The sequence below is a fragment of the Aphis gossypii genome, chromosome 1 (assembly GCF_020184175.1).
Source record: "Aphis gossypii isolate Hap1 chromosome 1, ASM2018417v2, whole genome shotgun sequence".
Taxonomy (NCBI): domain Eukaryota; kingdom Metazoa; phylum Arthropoda; class Insecta; order Hemiptera; family Aphididae; genus Aphis; species Aphis gossypii.
In genome coordinates this window covers 8,570,960-8,590,347 of record NC_065530.1, presented here as the reverse complement: position 1 = coordinate 8,590,347, position 19,388 = coordinate 8,570,960, and the positions used below count along the sequence as shown (strand labels likewise).

Below are 19,388 nucleotides of genomic sequence, written 5' to 3'. Positions count from 1 at the left end.
TTATCGATCTGTGTATACTGTGAAATTTCTATAATATTAATTGAAATTATGAAATTAAAGTTGATCAAATATATTCAATCCATAATAAATGTTTGCCTAATTATTAATAAGTAGATATGTGAACAGTTTAAATTGTGTCATACGCTCATACCAGTTCTAGACATCTAGTGATCTGTGCATGTGAGTTTAACTGGCCACGTATTAACAACCGTGTATGAAGCTGTGCAGTAGTTTTTAATGAAATAAACAAGTGGTAAAACTACTAACTATGTGAATGGTTTATTTCGCATTCAATTCAATTGTTATACTGAAAAAAAAATTGAGGGCCCTAGGTACGATGTTATAGTATTTTTAAATACTTCGGTGCCACTGCCTACCATAGGCGCACATTGGGTGTGAATTTAGGAGGTGCTGTAATGATTAATGGTACATAGATCCGTGGGGGGGGTTGCCCCACACCTCCCTAATATTATAATAAACTCTATTGCAATTATTTTTAATTTTTATAATTAATATTAGAAAATAAAAATAAATATAGTAATAGTATTAGTATAAGTGTTTATATAACAAATTATAATAATATGCAATCACTAATGTTAAACAAGATTTAATTTTCTGTCTCATAATGCAAATTTTTGTAGTTTAATTTTTCTATCTATATTTTGTTGGTTAGTTTTCTCTCAATTAAGAGTAGATAGCTTGATAGAATGTGTGGACAACCCAGATTATGTATTATTAGATATGTATGGTCCAGGTATTATCAATGTTGATACAGATACTCTAAATTATAATATTGATGAAATTAATACTAATATTCCAGAAAATAAAGAACCTGATGAAATTCATACGAATAAAACATGATTTTTAATACCTACAATGTTTCAATTTATTCCAATCAAAGGTTAATTGCAACAAAGTTATATAAAAAAACTAGCTGATCCCGTGCACTTCGTTGCCCGTTAAAAATGCCAATTCTATAATATGATTCACTATAAGACATTTTCATTGACCATTTTGATTCTCAAAAAACTTGTTCTAGCACCACTTTAAAATGCGAATTTTGTAAAATACTTTCTTATTGCGCATTAAATTTGTGGTACGATTTTACGAATGTACCGTGTAAATTGTAAGCATCGATCTATCATTGTTCAGACTCTACGTTTATCAGTCAGTGAGTTAGTCAAGTAATAATATTGTAGTCATTCTGCTTGGCGTTGCCCGTGAGGCTCTTATGATTATGCGAGCAGTATAATATTATCATGTGGGCAATCCACCCGTGGTGGGTTGCGGACCCTGCGAGATGTATACGTAAGTTTATAATATCTAACCCTTAAGTTTTAAAGTTGTATCAATTTTTTTTTACCTGCACAGTGGATAAAATATAATGATGTACCATCTCGTGGTTTTCATATTGTTATGTTAGTCTATTGCTGTGATTTTGAGATTTACTGTGGACATTGACTTATTTCGATAATTCTTTTTGTTGTTGTTATGGTTTTAGCAAAATATAACAACAGGTCTACAACTATTATATTCAATCATAACCAAAAGCGACCTTAATCTAGTTTATTTTCTTTCTGGACAGTGACGTCATTACATATCATTACATTTACATAATAAGCATCTTCTACGACCAATAGGAGCGAATCATCAGTGAAAAATATTACAAAAACGAGGAAAATACTCGTAAATAATAATAAAAAATTGTTACTATGGTTACCGAAAATAAAATAATAATAATAATAGTCTGCGTAACAGGCCATTATTTATAATAATTGATAACTCCTTTGTTTATTACGTTAGAGAATCGATCAAATACTATAATAATTCTCCGCAATGAGATCTTCAATTAAAAAAAAAAATCATAACGATCGGTTTAGTAGTTTCTGAGAACATTGGCCTCAAAGGTTTACATTGGTTTTCATTTTCACATTTATATAATAGATCTGATGTGATAAATAAAGTTAATAAGTTATATTTCTGAATTATACTTATAATAATAAACAAGATAACAAGAATTCTGTAAAAGTGTTTTCCTAAATAGCAGTATAAATGTCTGATTTTTAAATGAGGTTCAAAGTTGGGTAAAACTCAAATAAATTATTTCAATTCAAATAATATTTTCTAAATAGTGTTACAAGTAGAAAAGTTTAAAAACCACTCTTAGTTTCATACCTAATTCATTGATACAAGATATTATTATAAAACTATGTACTAATGAATTATAATTTTCTTATTTTACTTATAAATGTATAACACAAATAGAAACATTTTTTATCTAAGATATTTAGACACGATAAAATGTGACATTTTCAAGAACAACTCATAAGAAAAAAACATCTATATTAACTGTTTCTAAAACTTAAATATTAATAAAAATTCATATAAAACACTAAATGTGTGTTGAAATTTTTATAATTTCTGTTATAAATAGTATGTCATCAGAATAGCTTAAATAATGAAGTATAATATATGGCTGGGAGAAGGGGGTTGTTAAAAGTTAAAAATCAATGTTTTTGTTATTTAAGCAATTTTTTTAAGTTCTGCAATCTCGATGTTCATGATGGACTCAGTACCTATTAAACAAATATATTATAATTTATAATTAATGATAATGTATAAATTATAGGTATATAGCCCCCTAGGTATTATTAATTAAGTATATTATATTGCATATTTAATAATATTTTTTTTTCTAAACTTTTTTGAATATGTGATATGAAACCTATGTGATAAAGTGAACGCAATCACTAATTATGAATTTTCATTGACATAAACTTAAGTAAGTATAGGTATTTAAAAAAATATATATATTTCAATTTTAGATGCGTGAAATATTACACAATTTTATTTTTCATAAAATATTCAAACATTATGCAGGTGCCTACGTCCTACATATAGATTAAACTTATATCAGTGCCTACTTATAATTACCCATACGTTAAAATGAAACGGGCACGAACATTAGAGAACTCTTATTTTGTTCGTGGATACATTGGTTATAATATCGATAAAATAATCATTTAATACCTATACTCATTGAATGACCTATGGACTTAAAAATGTTTTTGTTTTAATTAAAAAAATATACATTATTTATTTTGTATCTCATTATTTCTACAGATAGGTGGGAAAGGTAGCTAATAGGTAAAAAGTATGCATACTATATGGGAAACGGTTTTTTTATTTTTAAAATTTAAACTTATTTATTTCAAGTACTTCATGTATTCATCAAAGCTTATATAATATTTGAAATATTCTCTATTGGGTTTGAAAAAATACACTTGGAATTTATGCAATTATTACAGTTTTCACTTTATCAAATTGTAACATTTACTGCAAATTGCAATAAGAGAGAGCATGTACATTTAAAATTTACATTTTAAATACATAACTTATCTCGCTTACTCCCATGAATATTAAATTAGGTACTCGCACGACAACGGAAATTCATTATTTTTCACAAATAACATGGTTATTCCCCCCTCCCCCTCCCAAGACGATAAAACTACAAGACAACAGACTATCGCTTAATCAATAAACATATATAAATACCTATATGCGACGGCTATATAATTATTTAGGTACCTACCTGTACATTTAAAATGTTGTGTGTGTACCGATCTAATACTTGTCAATAATGCTTGCGGTTGTTGTAATTTTTCTTGTCGATCCCACGCAACACTTACGATGGTGTGCAAAAAAACAATAAAATTTACCCATAACCGACAAGGTAATTTTAAACCCGAGTTTTTCGTTATCAAACTCGTAAAGGGTAACCTTCATTGTTCGTCGGTGGAATATTTTTTTTCATTATTATATATATGTACAGTTATTAACAGCGAGGTGAATATTACTGCGAGTCAACGATGTGTGAAATTTTGGAATTGGTGTACGGTTTTAGGTGGAATGCCGAAAAGAGATTATGTTCCATTTTCCGAGAACAGCAGCTGTAGCCATCGAAATTAATAGAAATCATAGCCGAAGAATTAACGGACTTAGGAGTTTCTGCCTTTGAGCATTTGAGCAATTATATCCGATTGCACTATTATACGGTGTATAATTCGTTTGCGCACATCCGACATTTTATACCTTAAGATCGACGATTATAATATAGTTGGCGCACAGCGATAAAAACATATACATATTTTAAGCATTTTTATATTAACGAAAATAATTATTCGTCTAGATTATATCATTTTGGATTTTACGTAGGTACCTACGGTGCTTAGGTTACCTCGGTAAGTATAGGTATACCTACTTTTAGTACAGTTTCACCGCATTCACACGTTGGTATCGTGCGTATGTTATAGTCGTAGACCTGTTAACAGTGACGAAACTCATTAATATGGATATGTATTGTTGAGGTTTTATTATCGTGGGCACAGCGACAGTATAAAAATAATAGATATATACTTTTTACGTATTACTCAACGCCAATGAATATAGCACGGCCTTTGATCCAGTCGGGCGAGTGGCTATCGTAGAACACTATTCGTATGATATTGGTTACCACACTCATAAAGTAAACTGTCGACATGATATAACATTACTTTGACGGATCGGTTATCGAAAGAACGTTTTTTGACGCCAAATGCTAGTCTTGAAGACGCTCGGAGGGCACAAATCACGAGCTGCTTCACTCTCACTTAAATCACACCCTGTTGGAAAGTTTTGAGAAAAGACAACGACCTCTTCGAAGAACGCATGTATAATGTATATTGTATATATAGAGTGTAGGTAAGATTAATAAATATTTACGTTTTATTTTATATCTATTTTTTATTTTTAAATTTTAACAAGAATAGGTAAATCTGTAATTTTGACATTCTTAAACACATATCCACATTAAAAGTAAAAGTTATGTAGCAATGGATAATCTACTTGAAATCAATGAAAGTATGAATTACCTAGGTACCAATAAAAGGTATTCATAATAATACGATTATACAAATATAGGTAATGACTTAATCAACAGTTAATATTAGTTACAAATGTATAATAATGACAATATTGATAATTGATAAGGAAAAAAATAAATTTTTGATAATTTCATTGACTTCAGTTGTGTTTGAAATAGTTTAGGATAGATTTAACGGCTATATGACATAAGCGCCGAAGACATAAAATTACCTGTCATTTGCGTCAAAATTGGTATAGAACAGGGGTCTTCAACATAGGATGCAAGTTACCAGTCAAATTTACTACTTGAAAAATATACTTTTTTTTGGGACGCAAGTAACATGCAAGCAGTTGAACACTACGTCCCGTATGAAACACTCCTATGTTTTTGTTTATTTAATTGAATACATAATTACTTTATTTGTTGACAGTATAGTATAATCTATAATTTTTTTTATGAAAAATCGGTTTAATTACTGTGAAAAATCAGGTTATCAGCTATATAAATAACAACATGCTTTTTCGTTTTTATTCTATGGATAATAATTATAAATTCTTAAAATATTGTGTATCGCCATAGATACAATATGTATATGATCTAAGGTACACACCAACATAATATTTTATTTATGATCACAGATATATATGTAATTATATATATATATTATAATATACATATAACAATTCCTATTTATAAATAGATTGATAAATTAAAATTTTGTCCCCCCTCCTTGAGAATATTCCTATGGGCGCCCTTGGTTTTGTCCACAAAACTTTACAATATTATTATGGGGATTGACTCGAATATATGTTATTTATCTGGAAAAAATGTAAAAAGAAGCGCTATACAGTGATGAAGGTTAGTGATAGTCGAGGGCGGTTCTTCTCGGGCGTGTTGTGAAGTTCGTTAACAACGGCAGTAGATGGCAATGCAGTTATCGTCAGGATAAATTAACACCCAACTTCATAAGTCGTCGTCACTGAATTCAGATTCTGAATTGACATTTTCTACTGAGTACGAAATACTAGTTGATCACATAATGTAATAAAATAAAAGTTTTCCTAATTCAATTATTGTCCTTATACTAATACGGCAAATTTAGAACTCTAGAGCAATAACTAGAGTAATATTGTAATTACATTAATTATTCCAAATTAAAAAACTTTAATTGGGAACAGAATTTTACAATCGAAAATTTTAAGTTAGGAATTTTAAAATGCAGAATCCGGTACTAATAATTTTACTATTAAATATTATACATGATTAAAATATAGAGGTATTATATTTGTGTACTTTTTTGTTTGATACTTATTTGAATTAGGACAACTAATATATTATTAATAAGTAATAAATAGTAATACAAGTTTTTAATAATTACTTGTGTATATAAAAATGAAAAAAACATGTGTTTAAAATATATACATTATGTCATGATATAATTGTTTAAAAATAGTATCTAACTCGATAGAATGGCTTCATTTTGGTTAAGATACTTATCGAGCCTTCGACATTTTATACATTTTTGAACTATTCATTTTTATTGATCTGGCAACGGCTTAAATTATTTTAGTATTTCACTTGTTCTTATATTATTTACGAGTATATTCATAAAATGATAACATTAGAAATTAGGCTACAAGCTACAATATAAATAATATAAAATACAAATTTAATATTTACTCAAGTTAACAAAACACTACACAATATTTATGTTTTAATACGAGTTCGAAACCAGTGGCGTAGTTATGGAGGGGATGATGGGGGTAGATCCCCTTAGAGTCTTTTTTTAAAATGTTTAATGCATTGAGTTATACTTGATATAACTATATTAAATTATTTGATTACAAAATTATCTATATTATATAAATTATGATCACGGATATAATCCAGCCACGCCCTTACCTTGGCTCTCAGATTATATCTATTTTCACTTATTATATCTTCATAATAATTAGTTAATAAAAATTATTGTCATAAAGCCACATTGACACAGAAGAAATAATTAATGAGTTAGCTAAAAAACCAAGAAAATTGGATCTTATTTTATAAATTATGGTGTTTTATATGTTTTCATTTTAGATTCTGAACGAAGTGATGAATGTATTGATTTTACAATGATGTGTATTTTTTTTGTGTTTGTGTACAGCATTTTTTGTCGAAATAATAATGCTTCAATTTCAAAATTCGGGGTGGTTTCCGATGGAAAAGTGAATATCCTTGGTGTATTATAGAGATCAAAAGTAAACATTTTCCATCAGTTTTCGAAAAAATCGATTTTTTTATATTATGGTTGTATTGGTTATGAATATTTGTAAACTATTTTGTAGATATTATTCATAACAATTTTTGTATAAGGAGCTAAGAGTTGAAAATTTAATAAAAGATTTTCCATAAGTTTGGCTTACAATAATTATAAAAGAACTGGTGTAATCAGGCTATTGAAACATAAACCACCTTTTTCACTAACCACTGGAAATTATATCCTAGGCTGACAAATCATTCAGAATTGTTTTTCGTAAATAATGATACCGATACCTATATCAGCATAGCGTTACTCACTTGACCAGTCTTTTTTTTATTTTTAAATATTATATTTTAAATTTATAATTATAATATATTTTTTAAATTCAAATTTTATGTATATCTATTTATTTCTATCTTACATTCATTACTTATCTAATAGTTATTATTAAACAAATAATCCAAACTGTTTAATTAATAAGTATTGATTTTTGATAACTGTTTGATATTCCAACAAAATATCTATATAGTACACACTCGTATACAAATATTGAAGTATTTTTTAGAAAAAGTAATCAAAACTATTAAGTGTTTTAAATAGTTTTGTAACTTATTTTTAATTTTATCCTAACTTTTCCTCAGATAGCTTGTTATCTGATTAATGGTTTTGTTTGCGTGACATTTTTTTTATCACATAATAGATTGTTTTAAATTTTTATGGATTCGAGTCCAGAGAAAATAAATTTTAACTTCGGACCACACCAGTTTGATACAAGTACAGAATATCATTTTGTCATGTATACTATACAACGTTAATGAAAACAATATACTTCAAAACACTGGGTGATTCTTTTAAAATCAAAATGCCTCATAAATTTAATTATAAAATGGTATTAATTTGTCAATTAATATAAATATATATTTTTTTGACGAAATTATTTCCAGAATAATGATAGATATTATTATTTTGAATGTACTTAAATTTTAAATTTGGCTGTGGTTTATTTAGCTATACATAATGTTTATTTGAAACTGTTCAAATGTTTATAATCAATAATATTGTCGGTGTATGAACATTGAATAGTTATATTTATTATGTAAATTTACACACATAAAATTTATTTTATTTTAAAGTTAGATCATTATTATTAAAGCTTGATCTTGGTTGCACTTTCAAATAATTCTAGTGATTGAGTAAAATATACTATTGATTCATTACTTCACTTATTACGACCCTTTGAAGTTATATTAATTAGTAAATGATTTTAACTTATAGAGTTGAACTAAATTTATCAGTAAATAATTTTTGAAAATACATAAATAAATCCCACTTGTATAAGCAATAGAGTTAAAATACAATTGTTAGTTTTAATATTATGGACAGTCTTATTAACACAACATATAGTGCGGCGTATAATATAGGCAATATAGGTACAAAATTGTTTCCAAAAACATTTTATTATAATATTATATTGTGCTATATTTGGTGTTGTATTGTACAACGCATTTAAAAAATCATTTAGTTAAAAAATTGATTATTATATTATGTATTTTTTATTCGTTTAATTCTATAAAATTTACATTTTGTATAGTGAAGTATTTTGAAAAATAGTATAGAACTACATTCACCTGTTGAGTTGTATTTAAAACGAAATATAATATTCGTCTAACCAGATGACCAAATAATACTCCAGTAACCTAACCTAACTCATCAACTTTTGGGGACATTAAAAGCTGATAGGTAGATTAGTAATCTAATCAAATTAAAATCATCAACTAATAAAATAAACGATGACCGATCGATGCCAGTTAATTAATAAACCAACTTAGACTCAACTACCAAAATAAAGGAATTAATTATAAATACCTGCTTATATTATTTAATTCCATTGAAATTTAAAATTTTCGTCTCATAATAACTTGAGATCGTTTTGTGTAAAATATCACGTGTGTAACTTTGTATAATTTTTTTGTTGTTAACTTACATAACAGTTACTTGTCAGTTGTTAATTAAATTTTGAACTTATTATAATTAACTAAATTTGTAACTAGATAAATATAACAATTTTAAAGATAAATATCATGGTAAACAAGCATTTAATCTAGACGAAATTTATATAAATTATGTATAAAAATGTATTAAATTACACAATAGGCATTTGATTGTAATATTTTAATAACAACTGAATTAAACAGCATTCAGCATCCAGCTATTGAGATAGCTGGTTTGAATATGGTACCTATATTACGTACACAAAAATCAGGTGAAAATAACCAATACTTGGTTACAGTGTATTTATTATAGTAGTTTACATACTATGCAGATCAATATTATTAATTTTTAAGTAGAAATTAAAGTCAAAAATATAGTATGAATAAAAATATTTAATAACATAACATTTTACTCCGATTGATCATTTGACATTTTACTATGAGTGATGAGAAAAGAGCGCAGTTGGTGCCTCAGTAGCTTTATGCAAAAGGTACTAGTGGAAGACGTGTGAAACTGAACTTATAGTATAATACCTACCTACTTGTCATGTACACGTGTGTGCATATTTGATATTTAATATTATTTATTAATAGTTCTTAAAAAATAATACTAAAATAAACACAAATATTCCTGTATTGTAAATATTAAGCTGAAAAACAGTTTAATATTATTAATAGCCAATTTGAATATTATTTACTCAGACAATGAAAACATTTTTCATGGTAAATTTCAACAAATTAAAATTAAAAAAGTAAATACATAATATAGACAATTTTATTGAAAAATATTAAGTTTGTAGTATTTGTACTCAAATAATTGTTTTCAGGATTTTTTCAATAAGATAAATATAAAAGTTATTTATCTAGACAATTTTAACACTGATCATTTTTAACTTTAATGATCATTGATCAGTCAATGCTTATGAAAAGAACATAAGTTTTACTTTTACAATATGCAAGTATTATATTGAAAGTAAAACTATTGCTTGCAAGTATAACTTTACTATCATGTTGTTATGTCCTCGGAATATTATTTAAATAATAATTTAAATTTGACGGATGTGTTGTTTTTTTTAAAAACAGATTTATTCAGAGAATATATACATTACATTTATTTACATTGCATTGAGGTTTAATGAAAAATAAATAAAAATGGTTTTGGTAAGTACATAGTTAAACAATATCTATTACGATGATTAAATTGTATTATCTATTGTATAAAAATTAAATGAATAAATAAATTGTATTGACTACATAATTTTATATTTTATATTTTATTCATAAAAGTATTAAATAGAAAAAAAAATAATAAATAAATATTGTGAGAATACAAAGTAGTACAATTTTAATGATAAACAATGAGCTATAGTAAGTTATTAACACAGTTAAAAAACATAAATATAATAATAAAATACAACAAGAAATAAATGTATTACTTACAATTTCTTTACATACAATTAACATTTATGAATATTAACATTTATTATACTTTAAAACTGGGATAATAAAGATATGGTTCGTTTATATATTATTATTATAAAGAAATATAACAGAAGTATAACTTTTGCTTCAAAACAATATTTTTTTAATTGTTTATGATTTCCTACTAAGAGGATTTTATACTTGAATAGTTGTTAAGTTTGAATATTGTAAAAATAAAAATAAATTATTAGTAAATACACTTTGGGTAAGTAACACGTAATGACGTAACCGGTAATAAATAGTAATGTGAGTTTATTTATGTTTTGGAAAGTAAAACCATTTTTTTATTGTTTAGTAGGATATTTTTATATTAATATGATATTCTTCAATATTTGTAAATATTACATTAATTGCTATACCCAATAAGTAATAGAGAGATCAATTTTAGTTTATTATCTTATTATTTTTTCAATTGTATTTTTGTTGCTCTGATTTTATTTTATACTTATTAAGTCTCATTTTTACCTACTTATTATATATTTTATATACCTACTGATTGTATCTGTTAAATTGTCTAATATCCATGCACTACAGAGAGGTATTGTTATATTTAATGGATGATTTTATATTATTACCTGTTTGTTTGGTTGTGTTGTGATAATTAATTGATTTTATTTTTAATCTTTATAAAATATATTTACCTACTTAAATTAAAATTATATTTTCTCATTTTTTGATTTATTATAATTAATAATGGTGTTTAATACTACATTTTCATCATGGTGGGTATAGTAAGCGATTAAAGGTGTCACTTTAAATCCTTATTAAGATTGCAAAAGAAGAACAGGTTATTCTCCATTTGTTAATCTTTGATTACATATACTATATATATAAATTAATTATTTGTAAAAAATTTCATTTATACATTTAAACTGAAAAAAAAAATTAATTTTTATAATTGTATGATAAGTTAAGCTAGAATTTTGAATGTTGTTTGTATTACGTTTTAAAATATTTTTGTGTTGACAGGTACAGGACATCGCAGTAACACTCAAATTAAAAGTTAATGTGAAAATTGTAAATTATACGAAAGTGTATTTATATTTATTGTATTGTATTTAATTTAATTTTAATATAAAACTATTTATTTGAGGTTTTTTACTAATTATAAACAACAATCCCTAGAATTCGTTTATTTTGGATTTTAAAAAAATTCTATATTTATGTAATGAATAAATAGTTTTAAAATAAGTTTCATTATAATTTTGCATGTCCAAAGTTAATAACATAACACCAAGATTAAGTGTCTTTTCATGTTGAAATTTATCAAATTAGTCATTACCTATCACTGTATGTGGTTCTATTCGTCGGTTACGGTTATTTTTAAGTGCAAAAAATCAATACTAACATATTCATTATGGTAATGGATATGAATTGTCTGTATGAACAAGCTGTAAACCCTCTTCATATTTTTACAATACATAATATTCATATCATATAAAACTCATTTGTTTCAATAATTATTTTTACATCAATTCAAATATCGATTGTTCTTGATTCGTTTCTCGAGCGGTCTCGTTCTTTTGTTTTGAATTTATTAAATTACCGGTAAATTAATTACATAATAATTACTTAAAATTATATAACACGATTCGACTGATACGCAAATATTTATTTATATACATACATTACACACAAATAAAAGAAATTATAGACAAAAGTAAATTCGAAAGTCTTTTAGTTGGGTTTCGCTAAGCTCATTCTTGGGCAAGCAACGATCCCGTTCATTAGAAACAATACATTCTTGATGCGGCAGGATTTGCTGGCGTTTGGGATGAGCAAGGCAGCCGGCTGACCGTCTCCTTGCCGCCATTTTGTCATCCATAATAGTACTGCGAGCTGTCATTCCTACATAGACTTTTGGGTGCAATACCTTCGTTTCCATATCTCACCACCTATATAGGCAACAAAATATTGAAACCATGATTAATCGTACATAATTTAAATTTTAAACGCGATTAAAATACATTTGAGACGTCAATTATGTTCATAATAATTGAAAATTATATTCAGCAACTAAAAATATAACAGTTATGAGTAAAGTGCAGGATTTTTTTTTTTTTTTTTTTAAGAATATGTTACTCATCATTAATCCCTTAATAAGGAGTTGGTTGATTCCGAGAAATTTCTGTTAAAAAAAAAGTTTCTAATAAAGATAGTGCACCTAATAAGAATTTTAAAAATTGGGAGGAATAGTTTAGAAATGTACCGTTAGTACCTAGTTGATTTCATATAATATTGTATACATTAGAATTTATTAATATAATATTTATCTTAATTAACTAAAATACGTAAAAAGAAACAAATTAATTTTATTGTTTTACAATTAAGAGTGCAAGAGTAAGAGTTAGTATTTTATGTTTCCATTAAATATATTGGTAATTTTTTGAAATATCATAAATATAAGTGTTAAATTGAAACAGTTAGAACTTAGAATTACTAAAACGGCATCAAGGATATTTAAGATAGTTTTTAAGATAGTTCTAGAAAAATTATGGATAATTTTATATTTTATTAGAGTTTTAAAGTAGTTGTATAAAAATCGTGATATGTTTCCACTGTCTTGTATTTTGTTTTATTCTACTGGAAAAATCTACATACATCTTGGCATTACTGTATAACGTTTATTACACTATCACACATTGGAATAGATGATTGTTACGCTATGGTTAGATCATTTATGTTTTATGAAATTAGTTGAAAACTGGTATTTACGACATTAAGTATATGTTATCAGTGTATATATTTTTAACCATTTACAATTTAATTTAACATTTTTTGGTTCAAGTCTATGGTTCAATGACTTCCATGTGCAAAACTTTTCAAATTTATGTTTATATAAAGTCGTTTTTAAGATAGATGTAAAACCGTATTGTTCTGATACATACATGTATAGTGTATAGCGTGTATATAATACACTAGATATATGTTTATTAATTTAAAAGTCATTTTACACCGTTATAAATTTAATAGCTTATTTTAAAATACATATTTTTTTAACAAGGGTTTCCACATTATATATAGATCTATGTAAAAACTGTCTTAAAAATATAAATGTTAAGTTAAGGTATCAGTTATTACATTTTTCGCCAGTATAAAAAATATATAGGTACAATATTTTCAATTAAATTAGGTTTTATTTACAGTAATTTAACATAGATTAAGAAAAATTAAAACTAGCGAATAAAGACGAATAAATTATAGTAAATAATTTTAAAAAGTTTGTTTGATTATAGAAGTGCTTACGTGTAATTATTTTTTTAATACGTTTGACTGTTATAATATTATAATGAAATGAGTTAGTCGGGTGTTTTATCACTCATAAAGCCGTCAAAGAAAGAGGGAGGGGGGATGAATTATTAAGACTTAATTATTAGGCTGGTTGTATTTTGCATTCAATATCTACAATTTTTATTTATTGAATATAATATACAAGTATTATTCAGATTGTAATTAGGTATCTCAATAAATAACATAAAAAAAAAAAAAAATAATAAAATAAATAATAAAAATGGTCTTAGGAGTCACACATAAATAAATTACTTTTTATAGGTGTCTATTTGGTATCTAATTTTTTTTTAAAAATATTTCTAAATTATTTACTGTAAAATATTTTTCGATTTTTAGATAAATATATTATAAAAAATAATTATATTTATATAAAAATAAAACTTTTATACAAATATAATTATTATTGTTCAAAAATCTTGAATTACAAAATGTATTTAAATGATGACTCTGTTTGATAAATTTACGAGAGGGTTTAAAAACGATTTTAATTTTGTATTTAAATGTTAGAAATTATCTCTAGTTTATTTTGTTACAGCAATATTATTGAGGACATTAAAGTTTTTTCGTAACAATTTCAGGGTAAGTATTAATTAACACATCACCTATATCTTATATACAATATACATTATTTTTATAGACTATAAAGATTTAATAATTTCTTCAGAACTCAACTCAATAACTTTATTTTAAACGTATCTTTTTATTGGAAATTTAATAACAAACTATAACAATACAAATATCCCCCTTCATCGAATGAATCGAACCTGTGATATTAGTTGCATTATTTATACATTAGGGGTTTTTTCTAATTGAACCATTTTCCATTAAATTCAAAAATTAATCTTTTTGGAGCACTACATATTATGTTTTTTAAATGTCTTATTGATATGTTTTCCATTTGAAACTATTTCAATGCATATTAATCTGTTATCTTTTTAGCTGGAATTTTAATAACATTAAAATGTATATAAAACATTATTAATTGATAGAGATTACTTGTTCTGTATAAAATTAAAAATTAAGTTAAATTTAAATTTATAATCTTATTAATAACATCTTTTAGAAACCAAAGTAGAGTTATACGTACATATACATTATTTTCAATGTATTATTAATTAAATATGACAGTTTCCGACGATTTTCATTATTTTCTTGATCATTAAAATATATAATAAGTTTATACATTTGCCATCTGATAAACAATTATAATATATAAGTGGTATTTTATAATTTTCTTTACTTACCTATTTGAACTTTATTTTCATTACTTAACGTGACTATAAATAATAATGACTATAGAAGTTTTTATTTTTGTATTATAATTGAATATCAAATGTTTTTTACATATTATTAATATCGTAAATTTATTATTTATTGTATATTAAATAATGTATATAAGTGTAGTTTTTTGTTTATTTATTGAAGATTAAGTAAGTAAATGAAATAGTTTCTGATTTTTTATTTTTTTACTCCTTTTGATTAGTATTAGATTTTTCAAATCTGTCACAAATTGTTTTAATCGTATATTATGTGTTCTATTTTTAAATTTGGTAGACATCTTGAACTTACTATAAAAATTGTATACCTTAACTTCAAAACTAATTTTACTAATTTTCCTTTTCTTGTTGATCCATTTATTGTGTGGTAAACTGGTATGAATATATATAATATTATTTACATTTTATGATGTATCGAACAGATCTTTTAAGTCGATTATTGAAATTGTTCAATATGGGAAATGTTTAATTTCTTTTTTAGAAACCGTATTCTCATTAGTTATAATACATTGTTTAAAATAATACCTTTATATTTTTTCTACCATCAAAAGGGTACTAGAAGTAATTCCAGTCTTTCGCGATGTCTTATTTTTTTTCAAGTCAATTTTCTACGAATTGTATTAGCTTTACTTATTTGTTATTGTTTCACATTTCTGTGCCATAGTATGTTCAAGAAATAATTACTACACATTAAACAATGTCCATCAATAATACTAAGCAAACTAATAGTTTACATATTGAAATATCGATAAGTTAATTCACAATTATAGTTACTACAAAAGGCCACAACGAGATTATTTTATATTAATGGGGAATGTTATAGGAATTTTTTAATCTTTAGTAAAATAAGAAACTCGAGTTTTGTGAAATACAACTATATGCCTATATAAATAACACACAGACAATAGTTAGCATTTACAGTGTACACCCAGTACATAACCCATATTATGAGTGTTACCTTTTATAGTATTTCCTTATTTTTACGATTCAATGAGGTTCACCTAAACACTTATTATTGTGTGCATGTATTAATTTGCATAGGTCTACTAGCTGATGACATTTATGCAGGTTTAGTTATTGCGTAATCGGGACAAATTTACTCTATTTTATGAGTAAATTGAATTTGCATATTGTATTCTGTAAGTGTGTGAATTTAAACCATTCGGGTTGTGTAAATCTACACATTTTTGTATCAATTTAGGATTGGTGTACAGGTTTAATAAACAATCGTAGTTTACTATATTTCTATTCATTTTAGAACAATTGAATGTAATTTTTTAATTAAATAATAGTAGTATATAGATAAGTTTTAAGAGTTTAGTTTTGATTAAAAATGTTAAATCATGGTTACAGTGCACTGTACTTTAAACGTTTAAATTTAAAAAAAAGCAACCAGATTATGTACCTATATAATTTATAAGGCTGCAGAGGTTATATACCCAAGGAGAAGTAAATTATTATGCGATCACTCCCTCCTATTATGTATAAAATAAAAATAAAATAACTTTCTCTCTTTGTGCAGAGTATACTTATTAAATTTATTGTTGAGTAAATATTTGAATTTTAGAATTGTCAAATGATTTATAAATTAGTTTATAAAAAGGTGGTACTCTTTTACATCTTATTCGTTTTAAATTGTTCGAAAATTTGTTTAAAGTTTTGCTCGAAATCATTCAAGAGTTCCATCTAGTACATTCTATTTTGATTTCTTGTACATCATATTTTGCACTTTTGCGAAAATAAAATTTTAATTATCAGAATAATAAATGTCTTACTTCGCTTGGCGATAACTGTTGTGTGGGTATAACGGTGATGGGAAATTGCGTAATATCCGTTAGATCAATATCGGCGTCTACTTCGCTAATGTTATCGCCAAATGCGTTTGGGTCGATTGACATGTCATGGCTGGTGTTATCGGACTTATGTTTGTTGTCCGAATGTCTCCTGGAACGCTGCCAGACGTATTTGGCCGCCACAACACACAATATGGACAACAGGCCGCCAATTAATCCACCGCCCAAGTATAAGTAAAACTTGTCTTGTTTTTCTAAACAAAAAATACACAAAAATCAACAATTAATCATTTTCGTATTACACGCACCGCGTACAACCACAATATAGTGCCTATAATAATTATAATAGATCGTATACGACAAAACGACTCGCGAAACATCGTCAATAACCTAACTATACATCGAAACGACGTGGCGGACAAAAATCAAATCCGTAATGCATTCGGCGGGATTATATAATATTTCCCGCATTAGATATTGGTATTGCGCGTCTATAGATAGCATACAAATGAAGTGGGTATAATATTATGGAACATATTATTATTATTATTATTATTATGGTAGAGTGGTTCGATCGTTTGACTTACGTCTTGCCTATATTATAAGCTCAGTTCCAGCGTCACCGTGAGCGGTTAACGTACGCGGCATATGAGATTACTACTGTGTTGAAGTTATAGGCTACAGCCCCGACCGCATTACACAACCTTTATAATAATATATACTGACTTTGATGCTACGCTTATTAATTTAAGGTCTGCCGATGGGTTATAATATAGATACCTATATTTCAGAGTAGGTATATGTTTTCTAAACAAAAGTGATGTTCAATAATAATAGTAATAATGATAAAAAGAAAAAAAATGACAAAGCCACTTTGGCATAATATTATTATATTGATATTAGTTTTTGGTCTTTTATCGGAAACGAATTTACAAAATAAAACATTGTGAAAAATCAGATACCTACCATTCGTTGAGCGTACATTTTTATCAGTATTAGGTACGATATTGTATGGTTGCAGTATTTAATATACCTATCTACAACCTTCGTATAACATTCATTATTATTGACATCATAAATTCATAATGTGATGGAACGGTGTGATTACACGGTAATTGGCTTCGGTTTTATGGAATGTGATTATTTTTAACCGTGTTTTTATGTATAATAATAATGTTGACATTTGATTTCAGACTCATTTGAGTAGACTGATAAATATATTGGATTTGCAATGATATGTGTTTTTTTTAAATTTTTTTTGTGTCCATAGAAATTTTTAAATTATGGAAAAAATATTTCAACGTTAAGGGTGGTTTCTGATAGAAAATAGGATCTAGTTGATACTTTTGGGGTCAAAACGGAAAAACAACGAAAAAACAGAAATATTTACTCAAAATTAATTTTGATATAATTCAAAAACAAATAACCGTAAATATTAGAGGATTTTTTACTCAAATATTTATATTATATTTTACATGGGTATAGTGATTAAAAAGTATCAATAATTTATATGTATAACTTTTTATAAGTGTTAAGTAAATTCAAATTTCGGCTAAATTTCTTCTAAATTATAAAAATGTTGAAATTTCATCAAATTGTAAATGTATACTCAAGGATTGAAAATTTTGTGTAAAGTTCATCTCATAACATTATAAAAATATTTAAAATATGACTACATGGGTATGGTTTTTTGTTTATTAATGTCTGAAGTTTTAATTTTGATAAAATTGGTTACTTACACGAAAAATAAAAATTTTAGTTATTATATTATAGTTTAAAAGTTATTAATCTCAAGAACATAAAACTTTTCGTTTTAACATTTATATCTATTTGTTTTCCGATGACAATTTTCAAAATATTCTGACTAATTTCCATTTATTAATACCATCAATTTATTTATACTATTTTTCTTTTTACCGGTATTGATTTGGAATTTATTAACAATAATATTATATTATGATATAATATAAAATATAATTATTTTTATATAATTCATGTGATGTTTTTGATAAAATCAATCCAATCGACAATAATAGTTGTACAAATAAATTATAAAATAACTTTAGAAACAGAGACTGGTATAATGATAAAATGACCTACACCGGCTTCGCTCAAAATCGTTTTTCTGGTTTTCTATATCTATGTAATAATTATATATCATTGAAATCAAATTTAAAATATCCATTACAGTGACCTATTTACTGACTAAGTACAATTGAGTAATAGATATACAGCAGAGCGATATCCCAGTTTTGTTGTTGTTGTTAAGTTATATTTTATTGGCACGTATATTTTTGTGTTTATTTCATATTCAAATACTTCAAGTTTTCAATATAATATAATATAAATATTAAATATAGATTATATTATTATCTGTTATTATCTGTTCAGTTTTGATGGTAAAGTATA

The 19,388-nt window shown here is 25.6% G+C and overlaps 1 protein-coding gene across 2 annotated transcripts in view; it reads right to left on the bottom strand.

The window, feature by feature from the left end:
* Window positions 1-12,209: 12,209 nt before the first annotated feature.
* The window catches only part of LOC114131063 (protein eva-1 homolog C), a 218,004-nt gene continuing 210,825 nt past the window's right edge, over window positions 12,210-19,388 (bottom strand). For both annotated transcript variants that reach the window (XM_027996191.2, XM_027996192.2), the window contains 2 exons: window positions 16,962-17,233; window positions 12,210-12,513 (listed from right to left, as the gene is read on the bottom strand). In XM_027996191.2, the coding sequence (XP_027851992.1) occupies window positions 12,436-12,513; window positions 16,962-17,233 (350 nt within the window). In that variant the 3' untranslated portion in view covers window positions 12,210-12,435. The remainder of the gene's footprint in view (window positions 12,514-16,961; window positions 17,234-19,388) is intronic.